This window comes from Budorcas taxicolor, chromosome X (genome assembly GCF_023091745.1).
Source record: "Budorcas taxicolor isolate Tak-1 chromosome X, Takin1.1, whole genome shotgun sequence".
Lineage (NCBI taxonomy): Eukaryota > Metazoa > Chordata > Mammalia > Artiodactyla > Bovidae > Budorcas > Budorcas taxicolor.
Genome location: NC_068935.1, coordinates 92,236,358 through 92,262,434, shown reverse-complemented (window position 1 = coordinate 92,262,434; position 26,077 = coordinate 92,236,358). Strand labels below are relative to the sequence as shown.

General features: G+C 37.1%; 1 protein-coding gene across 1 annotated transcript in view; it reads left to right on the top strand.

Moving 5' to 3' along the window:
- WNK3 (WNK lysine deficient protein kinase 3) overlaps positions 1-26,077 on the top strand; it is a 171,267-nt gene that overhangs the window by 17,536 nt on the left and 127,654 nt on the right. Inside the window, exons 2-5 of the mRNA XM_052663618.1 lie at positions 8,340-8,512; positions 9,102-9,322; positions 10,213-10,370; positions 22,166-22,254. Of these exons, the coding sequence (XP_052519578.1) occupies positions 8,340-8,512; positions 9,102-9,322; positions 10,213-10,370; positions 22,166-22,254 (641 nt within the window). The remainder of the gene's footprint in view (positions 1-8,339; positions 8,513-9,101; positions 9,323-10,212; positions 10,371-22,165; positions 22,255-26,077) is intronic.

The following is a 26,077-nucleotide window of genomic DNA, read 5'->3' as shown; positions in this document are numbered from 1 at the left end:
GCTATAAACCAGCAAAGAGAAAGCAGGAGGAGTACCAACCAATATTAATATATATCTCAGAAGAAATTAAAGCATTAAAAAGAAATACCTGTTTATTATAAAGTTATTTGCTTCATAGTTTAAGAAGATAAATACCATTGATAGAGACTTGTAGGCACCAAAAATATTCTGGTTAATATTTTAAATTCAGAACCTCAAATACATTAAAGGAAAATGGATAAACGAATAACTGTAGTAGGAAATGTCATACACTTCTTTCAGAATAGGGCAGATCAAGCAGACAAAAAGTGAATAAATAGGAACTGAATAATATAATCCATAAACTCCATTTGATGGGTATATATAGAACCTTAAATATCCTCCAAATAGGAAATACACATTTTTATAGTCTACAAGCTACTAAAAAATTGGTTAAATATGTGGCCCAAAGAAAACCTTATGTTAAAAGAGATTTTATATTCTGCATCACTCAAAATTAGAAATAAATAATGAAACAAGTAACAAGATTCTTAACTAATTGGAGATCAGAAATCACAGTCCTATATAAAATTTAGATCAAGGAGGAAATAAAACTGAAAGTATGAACTAACTAGAAAGCAATGAAAATGAAGGTATTTGAAACAAAATTTGTGAGTCCTTGCAAAAGCTATACCCAGAAGAAAATTTATCACTAAAATACCTTCATTATTAATGAACAATAACTAGTAGGAATTTAGTACCTATCTTAAGCCATTAGAGAAGTAACACTGAAAGAAAGCAAAAAAGAGAAAGAGGGAGTTAATATAAGATAATTGAAATTAATAAAAATTATGTATATAAAATATAAATTCCAAATTTTTTGACTCTGAAAAACGATTAATGAACCTGATGAAGGAAAATACGAGGGTAAAAATATATGAAAGAAGAAATGAGAAATGCAACATAGCCAGCTATGGAAGAGTAAAAGAATAATAAGAGAATGTTATGTGTACATTTGACAATAAATTTTTCTAGCATTTTCTTATGAAACATTTCAAATCTAGAACAAAGTTAAAAATCTTAGAACATTCATAAATACCTACTGTCTAGATTCTACTTTTCACAATGATAACACAGATTTAATTGATAACAGATTTAATTTTAAATCTGAATAGATTACTCCTAATCAAAATTAGGAGAAAAAGAAGGAAAGTAGGCTAGGTATTAAGATGATGTAGAGAGGGGATTTAAGCTCTTCCCCCTCACTTAATACCTGGTAGCTCAGCTGGTAAAGAATCCACCCGCAATGCAGGAGGCCCCGGTTCAGTTCTGGGTCAGGAAGATCCCCTGGTGAAGGGATAGGCTACCCACTCCAGTATTCTTGGGCTTCCCTGGTGGCTCAGCTGGTAAAGAATCTGCCTGCAATGCAGGAGACTTGGGTTCGATCCCTAGGTTGGGAAGATCCCCTGGAGAAAGGAAAGGCTACTCACTCCAGTATTCAGGCCTGGAGGATTTCATGGACTGTATAGTCCATGGGATCACAAAGAGTCGGACACGACTAAGTGACTTTCACAATACCAGGGCAAGGAGCCATCCCAAGAATATGCAATGCAAAATTGTTTATAATAAAGTAAACTTGGATCAATCCAAATGTCCATCAATGGGGTTGAATGGATAACTTTATTCATCAGTGTGGTAGAACTGTCTAATGAGATCCTGTATAATAGTTAAAATGAATAAGCTCAAATTATATATATCACAGTACATAAATATAAAAAATGTAACCTTGAGCAAACTAATTTGCAAAAGGACACATACCATGTGATAACCACCTAAATGTTTTAACATATGTAAAACTGTATTGCTTATGGATACAAGCATATAATTAAAACTTCTAAAAACTTTCATGGATTAAAAACCTAACTCAAGCAGTGGTTACTTCTGGGAGGGAAAGGAAAGGGATCGAATCAAGGAGTGATATGTAGAGGTCTTTAATTCTGTAATGTCTTGTTAAAATGGAAGCAAATTTGGCAAAATGTTAAAAATTAAACAAACTTGGTTGTTGCACCTTTTTGTTTATGCCTGAATATTTTTATAATTTAAAAAGAGAAAAAACACATCAGGAGAAAGTAGATTCAGAGCTTGATTTCTAACAACCTTTAATTGACAAGCTGTTCCAATATTAAACTGTTTAATCCCAGTTAATTTCATGAAGCTGTATAATCTTAAAACTAAGTGCTAGTTTTGTACAAAAAGGAAAACTATAGCTCAGTCTCATATATGAATGCAGATGTTAAAATCCATAGTAAAATATTAGCAAATAGAATTCACCAGTGGGTCAAAAGAATAATGTGCTAGGCTTTAAGATTTGAAGAATAGTTCTATGTCAGGAACCTGTCAATAAACCTTATGATCATGTCAGGAACCTGTCAATAAACCTTATGATCATATCAGTAGGTGCTGAGAAAATATTTGGTAAAACTCAACAGCCACTCCTAATTAAAAAATAAAAGTAACATAGGAATATAAGGAAATTACTTCAACATGTTAAACTATTTGTGGAAATTAAAAAAATAGTGTAAACAGTCTTAAGGTATGAGATAAGGCTGTTTTTTAATTAAAGTACAATAAAAGACAGTGGTGACTTATCACAATTATTTTTTGTTATTGTGGATGTTTCAACAGAATCAATAAGATAAGAAAATAAACAGCATAAACATTGGGGAAGAGATAACTTTATCTCTTCTTGCTGATGATAGAATATAATACCTGAAAATTCTATCTTTAATATCTGCTCTCTAGAAGACCCATGGAGATGAAGTTAGAAGGTATAGGATGAAAAAGTGAAGGCCCAAACCTTCATTTGTATACTAACTTTCAGAGGAATGATTGCTCAAGAGAGCAGAGCCAGGAGTCAAGCCAGCGCCTACCCACTTGATACCCAAAACAGTTAAAGACATTACTAGAAAACTATAGATCAGTATCCCTCGTGAACATAGATGAAAAAATGTTCAACATAACATTAGCTAATTGAATCCAGTAATATATTAAAAGAGTAATACATGATGACTAGTGTGGAGTTTTCCAAGGGATGCAAGGATTGTTCAACATTTGAAACTCAATGTAATTTGACATATTAATAGCCTGTAGAGGAATCAACATGGTCATTTCAATAGTTGCAGGACAAGCATTTGAAGAAATTCAGTATCTATTCATGATGAACTCAGCAAACTTGCTATAAAAGGAAACCTCAACCCGTTAAAGGACATCTATTTAAAAAATGCAACTATTAGAATGGCTTAAAACAGCTGGCATCATACTTAATGGTGAAAAGACTGAATGCTTTTCCTCTAACAAGGGAAGGATGTCTTCTCTCAACACTTCTGATATGATGCTCTCAACATCATTGTTCTGGAAGTGCTAGCTAGTGAAATAGGGGATGAAAAAGAAATAGAAGGAATACAGAAGAAAGGAAGAAATAAAACTGTCTTTACCTGCAGATGTCATGATTATCTACATGAAAAATCTCAATGTATCTTAAAAAAAGTACTTGAAACTAATAAGTGATTTTAACAAGTTTGCCAGATACAAGGTTAATATAAAAAAGAAACAGTTATATCTCTCTACAGTAGCAATAAATAATTGGAAATTGCAGTTTTAAAAAAGTACGATTTACAGTAGCACCCAAAATGAAATACATAGGTATAAATAATAAAGTATGTGTAGAATCTATATGCTGAAAGCTAAAAAACACTGTTAAAAGAAATCAGAGATTTAAATAAATGCATTGGTTGGAAGACTCACTGTTCTTAAGATGTTCATTCTCTCCATATGACCTAGAAATTCAAAACAATTTTAGCAAAATCCCAGCAGGAATTTTTTTTTTACATGTTGACAAACTGACTCTAAAACTAATATGAGGGACTTCCCTGGTGGTCCAGTGGTTAAGGATCCACCGGCCGATGCAGGGGACATGGGTTTGATCCCTGGTCTGAGAAGAGCCCATGTGCCTGGGGCAACTAAGCCTGTGCTCCACAACTACTGAGCCTGCACGCTGCAACTACTGAAGCACTTGCGTTTAGAGCCCATGCTCTGCAAGAAGAGAAGTCATCACAATGAGAAACCTGCACACCACAACTAGAGAGTAGTAGCCCCCACATGCCACAACTAGAGAAGGCCTGCACACAGCAATAAAGACCCAGTACAGCCAAAAAAAAAAAAAAAAAACACCCTAATATACAAAGGCAAGGATAATAGAATAGCTAAAACAATTTTGATAAAGAACGAGTTTGAATAATTCATGTTAACTGATTTCCAGACTTACTCTAAAGGTGTAGTAATAATACATGTATGATATTGGCAAAAAGGTAGATACACAGATAGATCAGTGGAACAGAATAGAGTTCAGAAATAGACCCAAACAGATGTGGTCAAGTGATTTTAGAAAGAAAAATGGTGCAGTGGTGATTGAACATAGGAAGGATGGTTTTTTCAACAAAAGGTGCTGGACATACATATTCAAAAAAACGAACCTTGACCTAACTCTCACACATCACAAAATTTTAACTCAAATTATAGCCCTAAATAACTCAAATTATAGACCTAAAAGGGGCTTCCCTCATGGCTCAGAGGGTAAAGTGTCTGCCTGCAATTTGGGAGACCTGGATTCGATCCCTGGGTCAGGAAGGTCCCCTGGAGAAGGAAATGGCAACCCACTCCAGTACTCTTGCCCAGAAAATTCCATGGATGGAGGAACCTGGTAGGCTACAGTCAGTGGGATCACAGAGTCGGACACAACTGAACAACTTCACTTCAACTTCATAGACCTAAAAAGTAAAACATAAAACTATTTTTAGTGGCAGGTGGATTTTTTACCACTGAGCCACCAAGAAAACCCCTTCTTTTATGTACAAGGTGTTATAAATTTCTTTCAGATTTTTTTTTCACTCAACAGTAGGCCTTAGGAGATCTATCCACATTACTACACATAGATCTAGCTTATTTGTTTAACTGTTAAATTTGTTTATAGCCAAGTTTAGCATTCTATATATATATAACCCATTTGATCCTGGACAAATTACTTAACCGTCTTAACCTCAGTTTCTTTATTTGCAAAATGGTAATGACAGTATTAGTGACTATCACTAAGGGTTGTTGTAGGGACTAAAAGTGTTAATTAATATACAAAAAAGTTTAGGACAGTGCTTGGCATATAATAGACTTTGTTACTGACATCGTGATTATTTCTGCTGCTGCTGCTAAGTCACTTCAGTCGTGTCTGACTCTGTGCGACCCCGTAGACGGCAGCCCACCAGACTCCCCTGTCCCTGGGATTCTCCAGGCAAGAACACTCAAGTGGGTTGCCATTTCCTTCTCCCATGCATGAAAGTGAAAAGTGAAAGTGAAGTTACTCAGTCATGTCCGACTCTTAGCAACCCCTGGACTGCAGCCTACCAGGCTCCTCTATCCATGGGATTTTCCAGGCAAGAGTACTGGAGTGTGGTGCCATTGCCTTCTTCGTGTGATTATTTTTAATTTTTCACAATTACAAACCATGCTGCAACTGACTCTCCTTTTACGTATTTTCACATCAAGGAATAATATGAGTAAAGTAACCAAAAATGAAATTGTCAGAGCTGTGGCTGTGCTGCTTACCTAGGGTTACTATGAAGTCTTTATAAAACCATTTTTTAACAGAAGTCTTTTACTTTTATCAAATTACCATTTCTTATACTCTCATGAGTTTCATAAAACTGCATTCTATTAGAGTATATATTTTTTATCTTTAAAAAATCTTTAGTTTGAACCCATCTCACATTTAAAGTACTACTGTGGATTTATTTATATATTTCTTTTGTCGTTTTGGTGGGGTGTAAGAAGGGATGGGAATTAATATGTTGTCAACCATCTTGAAATGGAAATCATACCTACATTTTTAACTAACATAATTTGATTATCTATTGACATCAAAACTTAAAATAGTTCTATCACTCCTTTCTCTCCTCTCCCTTTCAGAAGATAGAAATTGTTTTTATTTTTCCTGCTCTATTAGATTTTAATGAAGTAATTCCAGATTTATCATTTTGCATTACAGTTGGCCTTTGAACAATGTGTGGGTGAGGGGTGCCAGCCCTAAGCAGTTGAAAATTCATGATAATTTTTTAGTTGACTCTCCATATCTGCAGTTCCACATCCAAGGATTCAATGAACAGTGTATCATGTAGTGCTGTAATATTTATTGAAAAAAAATCCAGGTATAAGTGGATCCGTGCAGTTCAAATTTGTGTTGTTCAAAGGTCAGCTGTATATATCTTCAGTTTTAATTACTGTTTAGAAAATATTGCCAACCATATTAGCCACAGTTACTTAAGCTTCTTTTTAAAAAAGCATTATTGAAAGTTTCTTACTATTTATGACATGCCACACCCTCTTTTTCTAATGATATTATTTGGCCACATTTAATTCTTTGAGTACTATTTTCAGGATTGGTAAATGATGTGGTATACTTCCTATGTCCTTGTTTTCATGGAAATGTGTGTATTTTTCCCTTGTAAACTTGATTGATAGCTTGTCTGGGTTCAGAATTTGAGAGTCACAGTCATCCCTCAGAATTCTATAAATATTGCTCGTTTGCCTTCTAGTATTTAATGTGGCAAATTACAGGTCCAATGCCTGTTTGAATGTCTTTTACTGGTTGGTAACCTTATACTTCTGTCTGGAAATATGTTGCCAATTCAGATATTTAACCAGAATAAATATCTAGGTGTCTAACATTCCGTCATTCCTTCCCTGACATTATAGATCCTTAGATGTGGAAATTCGGAGATTTCTTAGGGGAAAGTTTTTTTATCATCTGTTTTGATTATTGTTGTTGTTCAGTTGCTAAGTCATGTCCGACTCTTTGTGGTCCCATGGACTGCAGCATGCCAAGCTTCCCTGTCCTTCACTATCTCCAGGAGTTTGCTCAAACTCATGTCCATTGAGTCAGTGATGTCATCCAGACATCTGATGCTCTGATGCCTTCTCCTCCTGCCCTCAATCTTTCCCAGCATCAGGATCTTTTCTGACGAGTCTTCTCTTCACATCAGATGGCCAAAGTATTGGAGCTTCAGTATCAGTCCTTCAATGAGTATTTGGGGTTGATTTCCTTTAGAATTGATGAGTTTGATCTCCTTGCTGTTCAAGGGACTCTCAAGAGTCTTCTCCAGCACTACAATTCAGAATCATCAATTCTTTGGCACTTGGCCTTCTTTATGGTCCAACTCTCAAATCTGTACATAACTACTGGAAACACCATATCTTTGACTATACGGACCTTTGTTGGCAAAGTGATATCTCTGCTTTTTAATACGCTGTCTAGGTTTGTCTTAGCTTTCCTTCAAAGGAGGAAGCGTCTTAATTTCATGGCTGCAGTCACTGTCTGCAGTGATTTTGGAGACCAAGAAAATTAAGTCTATCACTGTTTCCATTGTTTCCCCATCTATTTGCTATGAAATGATGGGACTGGATGCCATGATCTTAGTTTTTTGAATGTTGAGTTTTAAGCCAGCTTTTTCACTCTGTTCTTTCACCTTCATCAAGAGGTTCTTTAGTTTCTCTCTCTCTGTCTCTCTCTCTCTTTTTTTTTTTTTTTTTTGCCATTAGAGTGGTATCATCTGCATATCTGAGTTTATTGATATTTCTCCCAGCAATTTTGATTCCAGCTTGTGCTTCATCCAGCCCAGCGTTTCTCATGATGTACTCTGCATATAAGTTAAATAAGCAGGGTGACAATATACAGCCTTGACATACTCTTTTCCCAATTTGGAATCAGACTGGACTGGTTTTGATTATTACTTTTTCTCACTTTGAGATACTATTTTTCTTTTCCAGCAAAAGAAATTTTATTATTTATTTTTCCAATTTTGTTGCACTATAATTGACATATAACAATGTATCAGTTTAAAGTATACAACAAACAGCGCTTCCCTGGTGAGTGGGTGGTCAAGAATCCACCTGCAATGCAGATGTGAGTTTGATTACTGGGTCAGGAAGATCCCCTGGAAGAGGAAATGACAACTCACTCCAGTATTCTTGCCTGGGAAATCCCATGGGCAGAGGAGCATGGCAGGCTGCAGTCCATGGGGTCACAAAAGAGTTGGACATGACTTAGCAACTAAACAACAACAACAAATACAACAAACAACTGCGGCATTTTGCTCTATGAGAGGAGTCAGAGCAAATACCTAACAAAGAATATCAGTGATTTTATAGGTACTGAGAAAAGGATTGACAGGTGAATAGAGATACATATATATATGCATAAATACTCATTTGAGTGGTATTATAAATGTGCAAGACAATTTCTAGACTTTAATTTGGAACTTGATCTTCCATTTTAGGACCGGAAATTAACCAAAGCCGAGCAGCAAAGGTTCAAGGAAGAAGCAGAGATGTTAAAGGGTCTCCAACATCCCAATATAGTTCGATTTTATGATTCCTGGGAGTCTATATTAAAAGGAAAGAAATGTATTGTATTAGTGACGGAACTTATGACATCAGGAACCTTAAAAACGTAAGTTGACCCTGATAGTGCCAATGGAGTTTTATTTGGAAATAATTTTCAATAGTCACAAAAGTTGTTTGCAAAGTAACATTACATGGTTAAAGAATTGGTAGAATCTGAATCTAGTGACTGTTTCAGGGCAGGTTAAAAAATTAGGGTGTTAATGAAGTTTGTTAGAAAATACAGTGTCGAAAAGTTAATGTTTGTGGCATATCATTGAACTTAACAATTAGAAATCATTATAGAGATAATGTCATTTTGTAGAGGATGAAAGAGTGGGGATGTGGCAGGTTCAAATGTCTAGTGAGCAATGCTATATAATTATAGTCTATTGTTTTGTTTCTGACTAGAGCATTTCATCTGATGATACAGCCACTTATTTGTGACTGTTATATGTAGTATGTATTTTTTCTGTGTGTGGGGGGGGTGTACTTTGAGGCTTTATATTTTAAGATATTTTGTTAGACAATAAAAAATAACTCAATGATCGCAATCATAATACATACTGTATTGGCTGGCTTATGTGATTTACCATAATGTACTTATACAATAAGCTAGGTATGTTTGTTTACATGTGATCTTTTGTTTCTTTGTGCAGGTACTTAAAACGATTTAAAGTAATGAAACCAAAGGTCTTAAGGAGCTGGTGCAGGCAGATTTTAAAGGGGTTGCAGTTCTTGCACACTAGGACTCCTCCTATTATTCACCGGGATCTGAAGTGTGACAATATTTTCATCACGGGACCCACTGGATCTGTGAAGATTGGTGATCTAGGACTAGCCACCTTAATGCGTACATCATTTGCTAAAAGTGTCATTGGTGATTAACATTTCATAGTTTATTGATTGTGTAAAGGAAGATTTTTTTTTAAACTGTATATTTCTAGAACAGGAATCAGCAAACCACAGCCTGTGGGCCAAATTGAACTTCCCTGCCTATTTTTGTAAAAAATGTTTTGTTGGAACACAGCAACACCCATTCATTTACATATTGTGTATGGCTGCTTTTGCACTACAGTGTCAGAGTTAATTAGTTGTGACAGAACCCATATGGACTGCAAAGCCTGAAATATTTACTGTTTGACCGTTTATAGAGAAGTTTACTGGCCCCTGGCCTAGAATGTGAGTTTAGTTTGAAATATCTATTCTATATTGACTGATTTCAGAGACATCCCAGTGTATTTCTTTTGTGATGTATTTAATAATATTGAAAAATTCTGAGGACTTATAAAGAGGATGTACTACTTCAAAAGTTTTAAATAACTAAAACAAAGGATAGAAAGAAAAACAGATTTTGGTAATCATTACCTATGAGCATTGCAACTGTCCTTTATCAGTATGGAAAATTAAGGACATTATATATATATATATATATATATATATATATATATATATATATATGTATGTATATATATATATATATATATATATGTGGGGGGGTATATGTGTGTGTGTGTGTGTATATATATATGTATTTTTGTATTTTTGCTTTTAGGGAACAGAAATTATCTCAAGTAATCCTTATGGCAAAGGGAATGTGATCTTGGCATAGATTTTTTTTGTCTACAGTACATGACTTGGGTGATCTTAGTTCCCTGACCAGAGATTGAACCTGGGCCCTAGGCAGTGAGAGCACAGAGTCCTAAAAACTGGACTGCCAGGGAATTCTCTACATTTTTCTTAAAAATATGTGGTTGTGGTATTTTGTAGGTACTCCTGAGTTTATGGCCCCAGAGATGTATGAAGAGCACTATGATGAATCTGTGGATGTCTATGCTTTTGGAATGTGTATGCTGGAAATGGCTACTTCAGAGTACCCTTATTCTGAATGCCAGAATGCAGCTCAAATATACCGTAAAGTAACTAGTGTAAGTATAACTTTATTCTTTTTACTTCACAAATTGCCACATTTCATGGTAAAGTCAACCAAAAGTCAACTTAGTAAAACCTAACTTTGGTTTAGTTCTGTCTAAATAGTGCTAAATTTAGCATAATTGTAATGAAACAAGCTTTAGATTTATGCTATGTACTCATACTCAAATGGGGTCATATAAAATGCTCTATATTAGTATATTTGGGGAACATGTACAGATATATTATCTATATCCATTTCTTTGTGAAGAATTTTTGGATATTTATTCAGTTCAGTTCAGTCGCTCAGTTGAGTCCGACTCTTTGTGACCCCATGGGCTGCAGCACGCCAGGCCTCCCTGTCCATCTCCAACTCCTGGAGTTTACTCAAACTCATGTCCACTGAGTTTATGATGCCATCCAACCATCTCATCCTATGTCATCCCCTTCTCCTCCTGCTTTCAATCTTTCCCAGCATCAGGGTCTATTCCAGTGAGTCAGTTCTTCACATCAGGTGTCCAGAGTATTGGAGTTACAGCTTCAGAATCAGTCCTTCCAATGAATATTCAACTGATTTCCTTTAGGATGGACTGGTTGGATCTCCTTGCAGTCCAAGGGACTCTCAAGAGTCTTCTCCAACACCACAGTTCAAAAGCATCAACTCTTTGGCGCTCAGGTTTCTTTAGAGTTCAACTCTCCCATACATATATGACTACTGTAAAAACCATAGGTTTGACTAGGTGGACCTTTGTTGGCAAAGTAATGTCTCTGCTTTTGAATATACTATCTAGGTTGGTCATAACTTTTCTTCCAAGGAGCAAGCATTTTTTAATTTCATGGCTGCAGTCACCATCTGCAGTGAATTTGGAGCCCAAGAAAATAAAGACAGCCACTGTTTCCACTGTTTCCCCATCTATTTGCCATGAAGTGATGGGACCAAATGCCATGATCTTAGCCTTCTGAATGTTGAGTTTTTCTTTTTAACTTATTTTAATTTGAGATTAATTACTTTATAACATTGTGGTGGTTTTGCCATACATTGACATGAATCAGCCATGGATGTACATGTGTTGCCCATCCTGAACCCCCCTCACACCTCCCTCCTCATCCCATCCCTCTGGGTCATCCCAGTGCACCAGCCCTGAGCACCCTGTCTCATGCATCAAACCTGGACTGGCGATCTGTTTCACATATGATAAAATACATGTTTCAGTGCTATTCTCTCAAATCATCCCACCCTCGCCTTTTCCTACAGAGTCCAAAAGACTGTTCTATACATCTGTGTCTCTTTTGCTGTCTCACATATAGGGTCATTGTTACCATCTTTCTAAATTCCGTATATATTCGTTAGTATACTGTATTGAAGTTTTTCTTTCTGGCTTACTTCACTCTGTATAATAGGCTCTAGTTTCATCCAACTCGTTAGAACTGATTCAAATGTATTCTTTTTAATGGCTGAGTGATATTCCAGTGTGTATATGTACCAGAGCTTTCTTATCTATTCATCTGCTGATGGACATCTAGGTTGCTTCCATGTCCTGGCTATTATAAACAGTGATGCAATGAACATTGGGGTATACATGTCTCTTTCAGTTCTGGTTTCCTCAGTGTGTATACCCAGCAGTGGGATTGCTGGGTCATATGGCAGTTCTATTTCCAGTTTTTTAAGGAATCTGCACACTGTTCTCCATAGTGGCTGTACTAGTTTACATTCTCACCAACAGTGTAAGAGGGTTCCCTTTTCTCCATACCCTCTCCAGCATTTATTGTTTGTAGACTTTTGGATAGCAGCCATTCTGACTGGTGTGAGACGGTACCTCCTTGTGGCTTTGATTTGCATTTCTCTGATAATGAGTGATGTTGAGCATCTTTTCAAGTCTTTGTTAACCATCTGTATGTCTTTTTTGGAGAAACGTCTGTTTAGTTCTTTGGCCCATTTTTTAATTGGGTCGTTTATTTTTCTGGAATTGAGCTGCATGAGCTGCTTGTATATTTTTGAGATTAATTCTTTGTCAGTTGCTTCGTTTGCTATTATTTTCTCCCATTCTGAAGGCTGTCTTTTCACCTTGCTTATAGTTTCCTTCGTTGTGCAAAAACTTTTAAGTTTAATCGGGTCCCATTTATTTATTTTTGCTTTTATTTCTATTACTCTGGGAGGTGGGTCATAGCGGATCCTGCTGTGATTTATGTTGGAGAGTGTTTTGCCTATGTCTTCCTCTAGGAGTTTTATAGTTTCTGGTCTTACATTTAGATCTTTAATCCACTTTGAGTTTACTTTTGTGTATGGTGGCTCAGAGGTTAAAGCGTCTGCCCACAATGCAGGAGACCTGGGTTGGATCTCTGGGTCGGGAAGATCCCCTGGAGAAGGAAATGGCAACCCACTCCAGTACTCTTGCCTGGAGAATCCCATGGACAGAGGAGCTTGGTGGGCTACAGTCCATGGGGTCGCAAAGAGTCGGACACGACTGAGTGACTTCACTTCACTTCACTTCACTTCACTTCATGATGTTAGAAAGTGTTCTAGTTTCATTCTTTTACAAGTGGTTGACCAGTTTTCCCAGCATCACTTGTTAAAGAGATTGTCTTTTCTCCATTGTATATTCTTGCCTCCTTTGTCAAAGGTAAGGTGTTGATAGATCCGGGGATTTATCTCTGGGCTTTCTATTTTGTTCCATTGATCTATATTTCTGTCTTTGTGCCAGTACCATACTGTCTTGATGACTGTGGCTTTGTAGTAGAGCCTGAAGTCAGGCAGGTTGATTCCTCCAGTTCCATTCTTCTTTCTCAAGATTGCTTTGGCTATTGGAGTTTTTTTGTATTTCCATACAAATTGTGAAATTATTTGTTCTAGTTCTCTGAAAAATACCATTGGGAGCTTGATAGGGATTGGACTGAATCTATAGATTGCTTTGGGTAGTATACTCATTTTCACTATATTGATTCTTCCAATTCATGAATATGATATATTTCTCCATCTATTTGTATCCTTTTTGATTTCTTTCATCAGTGTTTTATAGTTTTCTATATATAGGTCTTTTGTTTCTTTAGGTAGATGTATTCCTAAGTATTTTATTCTTTTCATTGGAATGGTGAATGGAATTGTTTCCTTAATTTCTCTATTTTCTTTGTTAGTGTATAGGAATGTAAAGGATTTCTGTGTGTTAATTTTATATCCTGCAACTTTACTATATTCATTGAATAGCTCTAGCAATTTTCTGGTGGAGTCTTTAGGGTTTTCTACGTAGAGGATCATGTCATCTGCAAACAGTGAGAGTTTTACTTCTTCTTTTCCAGTCTGGATTCCTATTATTTCTTTTTCTGCTCTGATTGCTGTGGCAAAAACTTCCAAAACACTGTTGAATAGTAGTGGTGAGAGTGGGCACCCATGTTCCTGACTTTAGGGGAAATGCTTTCAATTTTTCACCATTGAGGATAATGTTTGCTGTGGGTTTGTCATATATAGCTTTTATTATGTTGAGGTATGTTCCTTCTATTCCTGCTTTCTGGAGGGTTTTATCATAAATGGATGTTGAATTTTGTCAGAGGCTTTCTCTGCATCTATTGAAATAACCATATGTTTTTTATCTTTCAATTTGTTAATGTGGTGTGTTACATTGATTGATTTCTGGATATTCGAGAATCCTTGCATCCCTGGGATAACGCCCACTTGGTCATGATGTATGATCTTTTTAATATGTTGTTGGATTCTGTTTGGTAGAATTTTGTTAAGGGTTTTTGCATCTATGTTCATCAGTGATATTGGCCTGTAGTTTTCTTTTTTTGTGGCGTTTTTGTCAGGTTTTGGTGTTAGGATGGTGTTGGCCTCATAGAATGAGTTTGAAAGTTTGCCTTCTGCTGCAATTTTCTCAAATAGTTTGAGTAGGATCGGTGTTAGCTCTTCTCTAAATTTTTGGTGCAATTCAGCTGTGAAGCTGTCTGGTCCTGGGTTTTTGTTTGCTGGAAGATTACTGATTACAGTTTCGATTTCCAGTGCTTGTGATGGGTCTGTTAAGATTTTCTATTTCTTCCTGGTTCAGTTTTGGAAAGTTGTACTTTTCTAAGAATTTGTCCATTTCCTCCAAGTTGTCCATTTTATTGGCATATAGTTGCTGATAGTAGTCTCTTATGATCCTTTGTATTTCTGTGTTGTCTGTTGTGATCTCTCCAGTTTCATTTCCTATTTTATTGATTTGATTTTTCTCCCTTTGTTTCTTCATGAGTCTGGCTAGTGGTTTTTCTTTTTTTAATTTTTATTTTTACTTTATTTTACTTTACAATACTGTATTGGTTTTGCCATACATTGACATGAATCCACCACGGGTGTACATGCGTTCCCAAACATGAACCCCCCCTCCCACCTCCCTCCCCATAACATCTCTCTGGGTCATCCCCATGCACCAGCCCCAAGCATGCTGTATCCTGCATCAGACATAGACTGGCGATTTGTTGGTTTTTCAATTTTATTTATCTTCTCGAAGAACCAGATTTTGGCTTTGTTGACTTTTGCTATGGCCTCTTTTGTTTCTTTTGCATTTATTTCTGCGCTAATTTTTAAGATTTCTTTCCTTCTACTAACCCTGGGGTTCTTCATTTCTTCCTTTTCCAGTTGCTTTAGGTATAGAGTTAGGTTATTTAGTTGACTTTTTTCTTGTTTCTTGAGGTAAGCCTGTAGTGCCATGAACCTTCCCCTTAGCACTGATTTTACAGTGTCCCACAGGTTTGGGGTTGTTGTGTTTTCATTTTCATTCATTTCTGTGCATATTTTTATTTCCTTTTTGATTTCTTCTGTGATTTGTTGGTTATTCAGAAGCGTGTTGTTCAGCCTCCATATGTTGGAATTTTTAATAGTTTTTCTCCTGTAATTGCAATCTAATCTTACTGCGTTGTGGTCAGAAAGATGCTTGGAATGATTTCAGTTGTTTTGAATTTACCAAGGCTAGATTTATGGCCCAGGATGTGATCTGTCCTGGAGAAGGTTCCATGTGCGCTTGAGAAAAAGGTGAAATTCATTGTTTTGGGGTGAAATGTCCTATAGATATCAATTAGGTCTAACTGGTCTATTGTATCATTTAAAGTTTGTGTTTCCTTGTTAATTTTGTTTAGTTGATCTATCCATAGGTGTGAGTGGGGTATTAAAGTCTCCCACTATTATTGTGTTATTGTTAATTTCCCCTTTTGTTAGCATTTGTCTTACATATTGCGGTGCTCCTATGTTGGGTGCATATATATTTATAATTGTTATATCTTCTTGGATTGATCCTTTGATCATTATGTAGTGTTCTTCTTTGTCTTTTTTCACAGCCTCTATTTAAAGTCTATTTTATCTGGTATGAGTATTTGTAATCCTTCTTTCTTTTGGTCTCTATTTGCATGGAATATCTTTTTCCAGCCCTTCACTTTCAGTCTGTATGTGTTCCTTGTTTTGAGGTGGGTCTCTTGTAGACAGCATATATACGGGTCTTGTCTTTGTATCCATTCAGCCAGTCTTTTGGAGAAGGCACTGGCACCCCACTCCAATACTCTTGCCTGGAAATTCTCATGGACGGAGGAGCCTGGTAGGCTGCTCTCCATGGGGTTGCTAAGAGTTGGACACGACTGAGTGACTTCACTTTCACTTTTCACTTTCATGCATTGGAGAAGGAAATGGCAACCCACTCCAGTGTTCTTGCTTGGAGAATCCCAGGGATGGGGAAGCCTGGTGGGCTGCCGTCTGTGGGGTCACAGAGTCGGACACGACTGAAGCAACTTAGCAGCAGCAGCAACCAGTCTTTGTCTTTTGGTTGGGGCATTGAACCCATTTACATTTAAGGTAATTATTCATAAGTATGATCCCATTGCCATTTACTTTGTTGTTTTGGGTTCGAGTTTATACACCCTTTCTGTGTTTCCTGTCTGGAGAAGAACCTTTAGCATTTGTTGGAATGCTGGTTTGGTGGTGCTGAATTCTCTCACATTTTGCTTGTCTGTAAAGCTTTTGATTTCTCCTTCATATTTGAATGAGATGCTTGCTGTGTACAGTAATCTGGGTGTAGGTTTTTCTCTTTCATCACTTTAAGTATGTCCTGCCATTCTCTTCTGGCCTGAAGAGTTGCTATTGAAAGATCAGCTGTTATCCTAATGGGTTTCCCCTTGTGTGTGATTTGTTGTTTTTCCCTTGCTGCTTTTAATATTTGTTCTTTGTGGTTGATCTTGTTAATTTGACTAATATGTGTCTTGGGATGTTTTGCCTTGGGTTTACCGTGTTGGAACTCTCTGGGTTTCTTGGACTTGGGTGACTATTTCCTTCCCCATTTTAGGGAAGTTTTCAATAATTATGTCCTAAAGTGTTTTCTCATGGCCTTTCTTTTTGTCTTCTTCTTCTGGGACTTCTATGATTCTCATATTGGGGCATTTAACATTGTCCCAGAGGTCTCTGAAGTTGTCCTCCTTTCTTTTAATTCTTTTTTCATTTTTCCTGTCTGTTTCATTTATTTCCACCATTCTATCTCCTACCTCACTTAACTTTACCTCACTTATCTTCTGCCTCTGTTATTCTACTTTTGGTTCCCTCCAGAGTGTTTTTGATCTCATTTATTGCATTATTCATTATTGATTGACTCTTTTTTATTTCTTGTAGGTCCTTGTTAAACATTTCTTGCATCTTCTCAGTCCTTGTCTCCAGGCTATTTATATGTAACTCCATTTTGTTTTCAAAATGTTGGATCACTTTTTACTATCATTATTCTGGATTATTTTTCAGGTAGATTCCCTATTTCCTCCTCTTTTGTTTGGTTTGGTGGGCATTTATCATGTTCTTTTACTTGCTGAGTATTTGTCTGCATTTTCATCTTGTTTAGATTGCCGTGTTTGGGGTGGCCTTTGTATGTGCTGGCAGTTTGTGGTTCCTCTTTATTGTGGAGGTTGCTCCCTATGGTTGGGGTTAGACAGGTGGCTTGTCAAGGTTTCCTGGTTAGGGAAGCTTGCACCGGTGTTCTGGTGGTTGGATCTGGATTTCTTCTCTCTGGAGTGCAATGAAGTGTCCAGTAGTGAGTTTTGAGATGTCTGTGGGTTTAGTGTGACTTTGGGCAGCCTGTATATTGAAGCTCAGGGCTATGTTCCTGCGTTGCTGGAGAATTTGCATGGTATGTCTTGCTCTGGAACTTGTTGGCCCTTGGGTGGTGCTTGGTTTCAGAGTAGGTATGGAGGCTTTTGATGAGCTCTTATCAATTAATGTTCCCTGGAGTCAGGAGTTCCCTGGTATTCTCAGGTTTTGGGCTTAAGCCTCCTGTCTCTGGTTTTCAGTCTGATTCTTACAGTAGCTTCAAGACTTCTCCATCTATACAGCACCGATGATAAAACATCTAGGTTAATGATGAAAAGATTCTCCACAGTGAGGGACACCTGGAGAGGCTCACAGAGTTACATGGAGAAGAGTAGAGGGAGGAGGGAGAGGTGACCACGAGGAGAAGAGGGGGAATGAAAAGGGGAGAGAGCAAGCTAGACAGTAATCAATTCCCTATGTGCTCTCCACAGTCTGGACCCCTCAGAGAGGTTCATGGATTTACACAGAGAAGAGAAGAGGGAGGAAGGAGACAGAGGTGACCAGGAGGAGAAAAGGTGGAATCAAGAGGAGAGAGACAGATCCAACCAGTAATCAGTTCCCTAAGTGTTCTCCACTGTCTGGAACACAAAGAGATTCACAGAGGAAGGTAGAGAAGAGAAGGGGGAGGGAGGAGATAGAGGCGACCTGGTGGAGAAAAAGGAGAGTCAAAAGGGGGAGAGAGCAATCAAGCCAGTAATTGCACTCCCAAGTAAAAATGGGTACTGAAGATTGGGTTCTTAAAGATACAAAATTGATAACAAATAACAGAAAGGAAAGATTAAAAATCTAGAGTAGAGGTTAGACTCTCAAAAATACAATATTAAAAAAAAAACAAAGTCACAAAAATTATAAAATATATGTATGAAATTTGCTTTAAAAATAGGGTCTTTTTTTGCAAGGTAATAGTAGGTTATAAAAATGAAAATTAGAGCAGTAATGACTTAAAAATTAAAAAAAACTTTTTAAAGAATTTAAAAATGATTATAGTAAAAATATATCTAGGAATTTCTCTGGGGCTGTTGCGGGCAATGTGGGGTCAGTTCAATTTCAGGTAGTTCCTTGATCCAGCTTATACTTCTCAAGATCTATAGGCCCCTTCCAGTGTAGTCGGTGCTAACTACAGGGTTTTAATCTGTTGCACCTGTCACTTCCAAAGTGGTTCCCTCTGTTTATTTTAGCTTCTTCTGTTTGCTGGTCTTTTCAGTTTCTAATTTCCACCCTGACACAAGGGAACGAAGGTGGTCACTTATTTAGGCTCACTTGTTCATTTGTGCTGTGGGGAGGGAGGAACACTGCAAACAAATATCGCTGGTGTGTGTGGGGAGTGCTCGCAGTGTCTCGGCTGCACTGGGTTTTCCCCCTGCTCATGGTGTGTGCGCTTTCCCAGTTTAAACTTCTCAGGCTCTAGGTTGCTCTGCTGGAGAACTGTCTGAGGCGTGCCCTGGGTTGTGTGCACTTCTGAGGTCTAAGCTGCTCAGGTTCAGGTTCTTGCATACTCCACAAAGGCACAGACTCAGCTGGGTCTGTGTTTTGTGCCCTTCCCAGGTCCGAGCAGCTCAGGCAACCAGGTGCTTGGCCATCGCACTCTCCTCAGGTGGGACAGTTTGGAAACTTCTCCTCTTTTAAGACTCCCTTCCTGGGATGGGTCTCCATCCCTTCCTGTTTTGCCTCTCTTTTTATCTTTTATATTTTTTCCTACCTCCTTTCAACGACAATGGGCTGCCTTTCTGGGTGCCTGATGTCCTCTGCCAGCATTGAGAACTTGTTTTGTGGAATTTGCCCAGCATTCAAATGTTCTTTTGATGAATTTGTTGGGGAGAATGTGGTCTCCCTGTCCTATTCCTCTGCTGTCTTCCGAGTCCAGTCTCTGAATGTTGAGTTTTAAGCCAACTTTTTCACTCTCCTCTTTCACTTTCATCAACAGGCTCTTTAGTTCTTTGCTTTCGGCCATAAGGGTGGTGTCATGTGCATATCTGAGGTTATTGATATTTCTCCCAGCAGTCTTGATTCCAGCTTGTGCTTCATCCAGCCCAGTGTTTCTCATGATGTACTCTGCATATAAGTTAAATGAGCAGAGTGATAATATACAGCCTTAACATATTCCTTTCCATATTTGGATCCAGTCTGTTGTTCCTTGTCCAGTTCTAACTATTGCTTCTTGCCCTGCATACAGATTTCTCAAGAGGCAGGTGAGGTGGTCTGGTATTCCCATCTCTTTAAGAATTTTCCAGAGTTTTTTGTGGTTCACACAGTCAAAGGCTTTAGTATAGTCAATAAAGCAGAAGTAGATGTTTTTGTGGAACTCTCTTGGTTTTTCAATGATCCTGCTGATGTTGACAATTTGATACCTGGTTCCTCTGCCTTTTCTAAGTCCACCTTGAACGTCTTGAAGTTCATGGTTCATGTACTGTTGAAGCCTGGCTTGGAGAATCTTGAGCATTTCTTTAGTAGCGTGTGAGATGAGTACAATTGTGTGGTAGTTTGAACCTTCTTGCATTGCCTTTCTTTGGAATTGGAATGAAAACTGATCTTTTTATTTATTAGATGGATGTTATTTCCCAAAGCTAAATAATAAAGATTGGCTAAATGTTTTGAAGACTTTTTCTAGTTCTAAAAGCCTAATTATTAAATGATAGTCACTGCTATGAGTAATTTTTTACATTAGAAATTACAAGGAATGTGAGTAAGACGTGTTTACCACCTACAAAGAGTTTACATTTTTATCAGGGCAATGATATAAACTCAAAAATGACTACAAAAATAAGAGGATTAGAGTATAGAAGGAACTTAGGGGAGATAGAAACAAAGTGTTAGGATTGTTCAAAATAGATCTCTTTCATGTTCAGTTGGGTAGCTCAAAGTAGGCTGCAAAAGAGATTGTTCACGTGTTTCAGATAAATAATGAGGCTGCTGCTGCTGCTGCTAAGTCACTACAGTCGTGTCCGACTCTGTGCGACCCCATAGACGGCAGCCCACCAGGCTTCCCTGTCCCTGGGATTCTCCAGGCAAGAACACTGGAGTGGGTTGCCATTTCCTTCTCCAGTGCCTGAAAGTGAAAAGTCAAAGTGAATTCGCTCAGTCGTGTCCGACTCTTAGCGACCCCATGGACTGCAGCTCACCAGGCTCCTCCGTCCATGGGATTTTCCAGGCAAGAGTACTGGAGTGGGGTGCCATTGCCTTCTCCATGCCCTTTTAATTTGGGCCACAAATAGAAGAGTCTGTACTTGATTTTGTAAGTTTCAGCTCCCCAATTATTTTCCCCTAGGAGCAGAGAAAAGCAATAATTATCTAGCCCTAGGGAGTAGTTCGGAGATGGCAATGGCACCCCACTCCAGTACTTTTGCCTGGAAAATCCCATGGACGGAGGAGCCTGGTGAGCTGCAGTCCATGGGGTCGCTAAGAGTCGGACACGACTGAGCGAATTCACTTTCACTTTTCACTTTCATGCATTGAAGAAGGAAATGGCAACCCAGTCCAGTGTTCTTGCCTGGAGAATCCCAGGAACGGGGAAGCCTGGTGGGCTGCCATCTATGGGGTGTCACAGAGTCGGACACGACTGTAGTGACTTAGCAGCAGCAGCAGCAGCAGGGAGTAGTTAAGAGATCAATGGAGAGGTCAATGAGGGTATTTTCTATAAGAATTAAAAACTCCATTCTTTATTGGTAACTTTATTCTTTTATAATAAAGTCACAAAAATGCAATATCACAATTCAGATTTCCATCTCTACTAAAGCTTCTTGAATTTGAGGCCCAAATTAACTCCTAATCTCACCAGATTTATCTGGGATATGATATTTGGCTTTCTGATTCTATATACTGTAAGGTAGTGTGACAGACCCAGAATGAAATCTTAGATTGCCTCATTTTGTGATAATTATTCTATTATACCTTTCTGCTTGTAGCTTAATTTGGAATTTTCTATTAAGTAATGGCAGCAATCTTGTATTATTTTTTAAATCTAAAACTCATAAATTAGGGGTGATAGAAAGTAAAATAACAGGTTTAGGCAGCAAGCACAGTTATTATAAAAACATTTTGAATTATATGGACCTCATTAATTTGATATTGAATTCCTAGAACCTGATAATTAGCTTAGGGTTCTCTCAATATTTTGATATTGTTTAAGGATAAAAGCAATATAGATTTCTTAAAAGTTTATGCATATAGCAAAATATATATATTTTATATGTATATTTATTGATTGTTTCTAGCCATTCTAGAAGACTTTGAAGTACTGATTTGATATGTTGGCAGTAGATAATTCCTTATTTAGAATTTCTGAAAGTGTTTTTTTAAATAACATTGATTTTTCTGATTCTAAGAAATACTTATTTATTATATTTTACTAATTGGGGTTATATGGTATGTACATTTTGAAATCCTGTGTTTTTTCTGTTTAATGTTGTAGTATGAGAATTCACCATTGTTTTAATTACTGTGAGAATATTTTTGTTTATTAGCATTTGTATTTATATGTATATCACACAGTTTATATAATATTACTAATGTTATTAAAGATTTAGATTGTTTACAGTTTTTCACTGTTGTTTGTAGAATGGTGACAAAATCCTTGTCAAAAAGTTGTTAAACTTATATTGTGTATATATATTTATTTCATTTAAGGTTTGAATGTGGTTTAGTGTTTAAAAAATCATTATTTTACTAAGTGTAATGTTGGCCTGGGGTTTCAATTGCTTAATTTGTGACTAGAAACCATTTTTCCTCTTCCAGGGTATAAAACCAGCCAGTTTTGATAAAGTCACTGATCCTGAAGTGAAAGAAATCATCGAGGGATGTATTCGTCAAAACAAATCTGAAAGGTGGGTGCATGTATAGTGAAAAGACATAACTAATGGATGAATTTTTCTCTTACCTTGCTTTGGGTCTTTTTTGACCTTTGAATCATGCTGGGTATGACTTTTGAGTGGAAGCCAAACCACACTGTCTATAGTGAACTGTATTATTGCACACTTTATTGTATTCATCACTTTTAGCCATCAGTTTAACAGTTCCCTCTCAGGTAAACTTTCTTCTAACAGTTGATAGATAGTGGAGAGTTTCTGCATTGTCAACTTCACATAAGTACTTAAATGGTTTTTTATGATAGTTTAAGAAAAATTTAACCATCAACTCACTAGCTGTTTTTTTTTTTTTTTTAATTTGTCCATGTGTTCTTGTGTCATGAAAATGGTAAAGCTGACAGGGCTATTTTTTTCAAGAAATAGTAATTCTAAATTTATTTGTGTCACAATGTATATTTTTCTCACAATTAATTTTAGTTTTAGCTTTTCCCTTTAATTTGAGCTTTGGACAGTTGCTTACTAAAATTGGTAGATTAGTGTTTTATCTCCAGTTGATTATGATTAAATTAGATTATAGATCTTTTATAGAAATTATTTCCACCAGCATTTCACTGACTTTCTCCCATTTTTATTAGTTATCTAAGCTTACTGTTGCATATTTGAAAATATAAAAAGCCACTAAGATAAAGCCTGTTTGAATTGAAAGAGACACATGTACCCCAATGTTTATCACAGCACTGTTTATAATAGCCAGGACATGGAAGCAACCTGGATGTCCATCAGCAGATGAATGGATAAGAAAGCTGTGGTACATATACACAATGGAGTATTACTCAGCCATTAAAAAGAATACATTTGAATCAGTTCTAATGAGGTGGATGAAACCGGAGCCTATTATACAGAGTGAAGCAAGCCGGAAAGAAAAACACCAATACAGTACACTAATGCATATATGTGGAATTTAGAAAGATGGTAACGATAACCCTGTATGTGAGACAGCAAAAGAGACACAGATGTATAGAACAGTCTTTTGGACTCTGTGGGAGAGGGAGAGGGTGGGATGATTTGGGAGAAAGGCATTGAAACATGTATAATATCATATATGAAACGAATCACTAGTCCAGCTTAGATGCATGATACTGGATGCTTGGGGCTGGTGCACTGAGATGACCCAGAGGGATGGTACGGGGAGGGAGGAGGGAGGGGGGTTCAGGATGGGTAACACGTGTATACCTGTGGCAGATTCATGTTGATGTATGGCAAAACCAATACAATATTGTAAAGTAATTAGCCTCCAATTAAAATAAATACATTTATATTAAAAAAGAGTAAGCCTGTTTAATTATAGCTTTATTATACAACATTCTTTGTGTTTGTACCAACAGGCTATATCTGTATATTTTAATTATGGTAAAATATAAATAACCTAGGATTTACCATATTAATCATTCTTAAATGTACAATTCAGTGGCATTATGCACATTCACATTGTTGTACAATCATCACCACTATTTCCAGAAGTTTCTCATCATCCCAAACAGAAACTCTATGCCCATTAAATAGTTAACTACCCATTCCCTTTCCCCTCACCCCCTGCCAATCTCTATTCTACTTTGTCTCTACCCTTTTGTAGGTACCTCCTACAAGGGGAATCATAATACTTGTCCTTTTGTGTCATATAATATTTGTCTTTTTGTGCTCTCATGCATACACCATTTTGTTTATCCATTCATCTGTTGATAGATACTTGAGTTATTTCTACCTTTTAGCTATTGTGAATAATGCAGCATGAATATTGGTGAACAAGTATCTTCTTGAATGTCTGCTTTCAGTTCTTTTTGGTATGTACCTAAGAGTAGAATTACTGAATCATATGGTAATAATCTGTTTAATTTTTTTGAAGAAGCACCAAATTTTTTTCCACAATGGCTGCATCAGTTTGCATTCCTTCCAGCAATGTATGATGGCTCCAGTTTCTTAACATCTGCACCAACTGTTTTTTGGTAATATCCATCTTAGTGGGTGTAAAGTGCTATCTCATTTTGGTTTTGATTTCCATTTCCTTAAGGACTAATAATGTTGAGTATCCTTTCATGTGCTTATAAGTATTTGTATATTTTCTTTGGTGAATTATCTATTGAAGTCCTTTGCCTTTAGAAAAAATTTGAGTTGTTTTATTGTTTTTGAATTATAGGAGTTTAGGCATGCTTTTTTTTTTAAGCTATGCTAAAACTACTGTGTTGAAGTAGCTGTTTTAGTTTGGTTTCTGGTTGTTTTTAATACAGCATTTTAATTATGACCTATTACCAAAGAACACTGAAATATTCAAAAAAGGTTCATGGCACATTAGTGTTTTGGAAAGAGCCTAGGAGCCTAGGCTTCAACAGCGGAAGATTCATATCTGGAGTCACACTTAGCCAGTGTGATCTTGAGCAAGTTACTTAGGTGTTCCTCAAAATAGGTATTATTTTGATGATTAAAAAGATAATGAGTATAAAATACCTAACAGAGTAATAAATATTTAATGAATGATACTATCTGCTGTTATTGCAGTGATTATTCCATAGTAAAAATATCTAGGCAAAACGTTCATTGAGAACCAGAATGCTTAACTTAATTGTACCTTCTTAAACACATCTCGCCTCAGCCTTAAGACTAATTAGTCTGAGCAAGCATAATCTTTTCATAAAAACTGTCTTAGTTAAATGTTTATCTCTTGATCACTAAAGTGTAGAAGGTTGAAAATCCTCAACTTACAGGATACCATGCTGTCAACATGCTTTCAGTTCAGTCTCAGTTCAGTCACTCAGTTGTGTCTGACTCTTTGTGACCCCATGGACTGCAGCATGCCAGGCGTCCCTGTCCATCACCAACTCCTGGAGCTTGCTCAAACTCATATCCATCAAGTCAGTGATACCTTCCAACCATCTCATCCTCTATCATCCCTTCTCCTCCCGCCTTCAGTCTTTCCCAGCATCTGGGTCTTTTCCAGTGAGTCAGTTATTCACATTAGGTGGCCAAAGTATTGAAGCTTCAGCTTCAGCATCAGTCCTTCAAATGAATATTCAGGACTGATTTACTTTAGGATTGACTGGTTTGATCTCCTTGCAGTCCAAGGCACTCTCAAGAGTCTTCTCCAACACCACACTTTAAAAGCATCAATTCTTTGGCACTCAGCTTTCTTTATGGTCCAACTCTCATATCCATACATGACTACTGGAAAAACCATAGCTTTGACTAGACGGACCTTTGTCAACAAAGTAATGTCTCTACTTTCTAATATGCTGTCTAGGTTTGCATAACTTCTATTTTAAATAGTACAGGAGGGGCTTTCCACATAGACATTATGGAATATATCAGTTTTAGCTCTCACTGGCCTGTAATATAGATATTATTTCTCTATTTTAGAAGTTGGTCAAAGAAAGGGAAATTGCCTTTCCCAGCTTATAAAAAAATTTTGAACCTCTGTCTTTTTTTTCTTCTCTTAACCTAATATTAACCTAATATTAGATTAATCCCTAATATTAGGTTGGAGTTGTATCCATTATGTGTATACTTTGGCCTAGGACACTGGCCTTAAATACTTCAAGAAAACTGTATGACTTTGCTGAACTAAATTAGCTTCACACATAGCATTCTCTAAAGAGTGAATGAAGTACACTGACTCAGTTCAGTTCAGTTCAGTTGCTCAGTCGTGTCCGACTGTTTGTAGCCCCATGAATCGCAGCATGCCAGGCCTGCCTGTCCATTACCAACTCCCGGAGTTCACTCAGACTCACGTCCGTCAAGTCGGTAATGCCATCCAGCCATCTCATCCTCTGTCATCCCCTTCTCCTCCTGC